The sequence below is a fragment of the Echinops telfairi genome, unplaced genomic scaffold, assembly GCF_000313985.2.
Source record: "Echinops telfairi isolate 266 unplaced genomic scaffold, ASM31398v2 ScPeMD7_7457;HRSCAF=8495, whole genome shotgun sequence".
In the NCBI taxonomy this organism is placed as follows: domain Eukaryota; kingdom Metazoa; phylum Chordata; class Mammalia; order Afrosoricida; family Tenrecidae; genus Echinops; species Echinops telfairi.
This window is the reverse complement of record NW_022111357.1, coordinates 32,719,469-32,725,396: the sequence shown is the minus strand read 5'-3', so window position 1 is coordinate 32,725,396 and position 5,928 is coordinate 32,719,469. Positions and strand designations below refer to the sequence as shown.

General features: G+C 59.6%; 1 protein-coding gene across 1 annotated transcript in view; it reads left to right on the top strand.

The window, feature by feature from the left end:
• The window catches only part of TNFRSF8 (TNF receptor superfamily member 8), a 92,157-nt gene extending 86,865 nt beyond the window's left edge, over positions 1-5,292 (top strand). Inside the window, exon 17 of the mRNA XM_045299197.1 lies at positions 3,227-5,292. Coding sequence (XP_045155132.1) covers positions 3,227-3,462 — 236 coding nt within the window. The 3' untranslated portion in view covers positions 3,463-5,292. The remainder of the gene's footprint in view (positions 1-3,226) is intronic.
• Positions 5,293-5,928: the final 636 nt, after the last annotated feature.

The following is a 5,928-nucleotide window of genomic DNA, read 5'->3' as shown; positions in this document are numbered from 1 at the left end:
AAGACACTTCAGGGGCCACGAGACCTGCCTCTTGTCGCCCCCTCTTCATTACCCCTCATTTCTCTTCAGTTGCTACTTTGGGGGAAACGGAGGCTCTGAGCCGTGATTTCCATACCACACAACTGCTAAGTGGCAGAGCTGACACTGGACCCTGATGCCCCTGGCTTGTCCACACCGGCTGGCCTCAGAAATGCTCCAGGCTGCTGGCCAGAGCGGTGTGCCCAGCACGTCTGAACTAAAGCTGTAGCTGCCCTCCAGCTGGGGTTGGCCCCCAGTCCCCGGGCGGGCTTCGTGCCTTCTCTCTTGCCTCTCTCCACCTGGTACCATCGAGGTGTTCTCCTCTACATCATCCCCGATCACATCACGTCCTGCTGACACCCTCCAGAGGTCTCCTCCTCTCCCCTCCTGACACGCCCTCTTGGGGCCACACGACTGGCCCTCCCACCCGATGGTCCTCTCTTACCTCCAGACCTTTGTGGAAGCTGCTTCCTCCCGGAGCAGCCCAGGTCACCCTCTCAAATCTAGTGACTTCCCAGAGTCCTACAAGGCCCTGCTTAGGGCCTCCTCCTCCCGGAAGCCTTCCTTGCTCTCTCTACTCTCCTGTCTAGACGATGCCACTTGCTCTGCCTGGCCCACGGCCTCAGGCACTCCCACCCAGCTCCCTCAGTGCCCTGCTGTGTGACTCTGTGTGTACAGGCTTATCCCCCTGCTCCTCCAACCCACCCCACCTGGCTGTGAGCCTCTGGGGGCAGGGCCACTGTGAGCCCACTGCTATCTTCTTTGAAGACTCGGTGCTGCTGTGTTTCTCTCTGGGCTCAGGGGGCCCCGCCCACGGTTGGCCCAACCCGTGGCCTCCGTTTCGCTCTTGCTCGTGGGTGGTTCTAGGGGCACCAGGCCCCTGTTCTGCATGTCCACATGGCAGATGCCCGCGGCTGGGACTCTTCACCCACCTGAAATGACGAAATTAACAGCTTTCAGTAATTTTTAGTTGGAAAACAAGCAAACAAAAAGAAGTATTTGGGGAGATAACCATCCAAACTTCTCCTTCAGATTTCCTAAGAAGCCACCATGCAGTGGCATCTATGGCGCTGGTGTCATTCAGAGCAGCACCTCAGGGTGCCAACCTCCCCTGGTACACCCCACCCCACCCTGCCGTCATGGGCCTCACCCCACCAGGGACCTCCTCCCTCATCAGAGTCCCTAGTAAAGTTTATTGTTAATTAAATCAAAGACCAGTAGGCGATCCATGTAATTGGAAGTCACTGCCATGTGATCTTCCTTAGACTGTTTCCACCCTGACAGCACAGTGAACCTGATTCATCACCGAGAGACCGAGTGCCAGCCTGGCCTGACTTTTCTCTTTCCTGAATCCTGCCTTTCATTACGACTCCGTTATCGGGAGGTTATTGACAGGGGTTCAGCCTCCTCCTCCCTATCCTGCCCCCCACCTGTCCTCCTCTGTGCCCTCTCTCACATCCTGGCCTGCCCCCCGATCCTCTTTTTCTGAGCCCATAGGGCTGGTTTGGCCTGAGGCCCTGCCCTGGGTCTCTCTCTGGGCTCAGGGTGCTTAGCCCATGGCTTGCACAACCCCTTGGCCTCCCTTTAGCGCAACCTGCTGTGCTGCTTCGCTTTCTCTGAGGGTGTTGAGAGAGAGAGAGAAACAGAAGAGCCAGTGTTACCTAACGGGCCTGAAGGCGCAGGCCTTGGGAATCTTTTGGGGGTTCTTCAATCAGAGCAGTCTAACTAGGTTACCCGGAGAGGCAGCAGTCTCACCGCCCATCCACGTCTTCCGTCCCCCTCCTTCCTTCTCCATTCGGCCTCTGGAGCTTCAGGGCAGAGCAGCCAGGAGCTCACTCACCCTCCTGCAGCTTGGAGCATTCAGGAGCGGGGCTGTGGTGGTTACAGTGGGTAACCAGGGGGACATCCAGGCGTCCCCACTTCCCGCTTTCTTGGACGACTTACTCGGCTTAGGTTGTGGTGAGGCCCGCAAGGGATTGCGCCTGTGTGGGGTCAGCTCCACACGCCCAGCCACGCCATCCCAGCACCTGCTGTGTGCTAGGTAAGCTTAGCCAGGAAGGAAGCCGGGTGCAGACCAGCAGTAAGCCGTCTTGCCGGCGTCCTGGGCCCAGGGACAGACTCTGGGGATGACTGACTGCTGCGGATGCTGTGACACTTCTGCAGGGTTTGTCTGGGAGTGAGGAGGTTCCTGGGACCAGGGACTTTTGGTACAGAGCCAGGAAAGTCCCAGGCAAACCGAGTTAGTGCTCCAGGTTGGTGCTGTGGGCGTGTGGGCAGACCCGGCTGAGGGTGCTGTTGGCAGAAGAGGGGCAGGCTGCCCGTCTCCAGGAAGCAGTCAGGGCAGCCAGGCAGGGTTGGGGTTTCATTTAGATGTCTACTAGTGGCTTGATGACCTTCACGATGGGCAGGTACTGAACTTGTCCATGGACTTCAGTCTCTTCACCTGAAAAGTACGGCTAATAATAGACTACTTTGCTAAGCACAAGGCCAGCGGTTCAAACCCACCAGCCACTCCTTGGGAGAAAGATGTGGCTGTCCACTCCTGTAAAGATTCAAATGCAAAGGGGGCAGTTCTGTTCTGTCTTGTAGGGTCTCTCTGTGGTCAGTGCTGGTCCGGCTGGGCTTTGTCCTGATTTGGGATTGGGTAGTGCATAGAGCAAACTGGTTTTCCACTGCGCAGTTCACGCCCATTTTGATTCGCCGCACTCACTGTGACCACCCCCCCAGGATGCAAACAGCACTCTCCCCTTCCTCTCTGGGCCTCCCATTTCCCTTTGCCCGTCTCCCCCATCCTTGCCTTCTGAGTGTTGCCCTAAGACGTATGCCGGTCCTGTCAGTTTGCCAGTGCCCCGGAGAGCAGACCCGGTGCCGTTTCTCATTCCCCTGTCAGTCCACCTACTGCTGGCTGACAGTGAGCTGTGAGGTGCGTTTGGATCCAGATGTGAGGGTGTCTAAGGGCCCCGGTCATGGGGGTTCCAGCCAGCTGCCATCCGACTGATAAGCCTGGCCCTTTACTGTACCCTCTCCCACAAGCCCAGGGGTCCTTCTCACCTCCCTAGTTTCTGTACCGCCTCAGACCCCCAGTATACCTGGATGGTGGGTGGGACTTAATGTGCCCATGGGTCAAGACTGGACCCTCCTTCCACCTCCTTGCCCCCAGCCCAGCCCAGTTCCGGGCTCTCCACTCACCCTTCCCTTTGTCTTGCAGAGAAAATCTACATTATGAAGGCCGACACGGTGATTGTGGGGACAGTGAAGACCGAAGCACTGGAGGGCCGGGGCCTGGCGATGCCAGCAGAGCCCGAGGCGGAGACAGAGCTGGAGGCGGACCGTGCCCCCCACTATCCGGAGCAGGAGACAGAGCCACCCCTGGGCAGCTGTGGGGACGTCATGTTCTCAGTGGAGGAGGAAGGGAAGGAGGAGCCCTTGTCCTCGGAGAAGTGAGGCCTGCCTGGGAGAGGGCTGGAAGGGCCGCTGGGTGCCCTGGGAGTCCCAGGAGCCCCAGAAGTGCCAAGCTGAGGCGCAGAGGCCCATCTGGCCCGACTGTGGTTCTGGCACCCAGCGGCGGGCCATCTCCCCCCAGAAGTGTCCTATTGTCTCCACGGACATCCTAGCTGCCCTTGCAGCCCTCAGGGACCCTGGGTTTGCATGGAGAGGCTCTCCCAGGAGGTGGACTCCCAAGCAGTGTTTTCAGGGGTGCAGACAGGACCAGGGACCGGCCGCCTGCCTTCTCCTCTGTCCAGCAGAGCAGCTCCTCAGGAGCCTCGGGGACCAGGCACAGTCATGGGGCTGGCCTTTGCGGAAAGTGTGCAGGCCTCGAGGCTGGCTCCAAGTCCCCCCTGTACCCTGGCTCTCCTCCCTGGCCTCAGAGGTGATGCCCCCGGCTCCTGGTTACCGTAAATGTGGTGCCTGTGGGCATGAGCCAGAGGCTGTGGGTGCTTCTCTTGAGTCAAAAGGAAAGTTGAGCTGGGCCAGCCCGACTGCCTCACTCCTCACCCACTGAGGCCTCCTGCTTGGCCCCCACCCAGTGGGCCCTCAACCCTTCCTGGCTCCAGAGTCTTTGGTGGGCCCAAGGACCCCATGGTGCCTGCAGAAAGAGGGCATTCCTGCACCCCGCTGCCTGAAGCCCTGATGGAGACCCTGCCCACCAGCGGCTGCCCATGACTTCCTCCCTCTTTGCACACACGCAGAGAGGGGACTGCCAGCCCAGGGACCTGACTGCTGTGGGCACCGCCCACTCTGTCCTGGGAAATGAAGAGACGGATGCCTGAAATCTGCCATCCTTGCCAGCCAGCTGACCCTGGAATGGGGTGGACGCCAGGGGACATGAAGCAACTGTAGGAAAGGGAGTGCTCGGTCAGTCGCCTGGATCTCAGGAGTCTGCGTTCACACGGGAGGAAACTGCTTGCTCCCGAGACCGCGGCCCAGGTCTGGACTTACCCTCTGTGCTGCGGGCTGGGGAAGCTGATGTTTACTCACCAGCCTGCTGACTCTCTGAAGGAAGCTGGGGCAGCTCAGGGATCATGAGGCCCGGTCTGAAAGCATTTAGATGTCTGGGGGAAAGTTGGAGAGGCTAGGGACACCAGAACCCTGGGCATCAGCAGGAAGAGATACAAGTGTGGAACACACAGGCCACAGACATTGGCCCAGATGCCCCTGTACCACCCTCCCCTTCAGTGCTTTTGGGGGCAAGGGGCATGCAGGTGCCACCCGCCCCTGAACAGGGCAACTCCAGCAGCCTCCACTTGAGACAATGGGCTGATGTCTCATTGCGACAGCACACTCCCTCACCCTGTGGCTCTTCCCAGAATCTTTGGTTCTCTGCAAAGGGGTCCTGCTGCTAACCGGAACCAGTTCGCGGTGCAGCCCCTGACGCAGGGCGACCCCTGCGTGTACTCCCTAGGGCTGTCAGCTCTGCTTTTTGGAAAGCTGGATGCCAGCCCTTTCTTCCCAAGCACCTCGGGGTGAACTTGAACCCACAACCTTCCCATTAGCTGCTGGGTGTGTGAACCTTTCACACTACCCAGGGGCTCCAAAACCCAAGGGCCGGAATCCGTGGGCGGCAAGGGTGGAGGAAGTCTGTCTCCTGGGGCCAGGGCTCCCCCTGCCGCCCCGTGGCCTACATCCAGTGGGCTAGCCTTTGATTAAGCCCCTCTGGGGTCAGGGAGCCACCCCTGCTGGGCAGCCCTTCCCACACTGGACAACTCCAACCCCCCAGAGGTTCTGCCTCTTCTCTCAGACAAAGTGCGTGGAGCTCCTTTCTGACTGTCCACACCTGCCCTCTCAGCAGGCTGAGAATAAAGCTGCTTTCACCCTAAGGTTCTCCGCAGGTCTCTGTAGGAAGGGATCGGGCAGCCTTGCGGTCCTCTTTCCTCCTGGCTGGGCCAGGTAGCTCTATAGCCTCCCTATGGAGGTGGGGGAGGAGGAAGGGTGCAGGGGAGCTGGAAGGGGCCCAGCCGATCACAGGGCCAGGGTGGGACCTGGTCCTACCCCAGGACAGACCATGGACAAGCTTTCCCTGCCCCTGACTGTACTGTTTCCAGCCCAGTGCAACAGTCACTGCCTACCAGGGGGTCAGGCCATGAGTGAAGCCCCTGCCCTGCCAGTGATGGCTCCCTACCATGGCCTCTGGTCATTCTGATGGTCCAGCTCCTCAGGGTAGCCATTCCCGGGCTGTGAATCTGCCCCCACCCCTTGTTCCCGAGCAGTTGTTTATCAAGGAGTGAAGGTAGTGACGAGGGAACTACAGGAGCGATTGTTCAGAGCCTGGCATGCTTCCCTGGACAGCTCTGTCCTGCCAGCTGCCCCAAGGGGCTGAGACTCTCCTAGGTCCAGGAAGGGGGCAGAAGGACTGACTGCCCAGAGTGGCTCCCTTTCCCTCTGCGTGCCCTACCCCAACAGCGAGGTCCT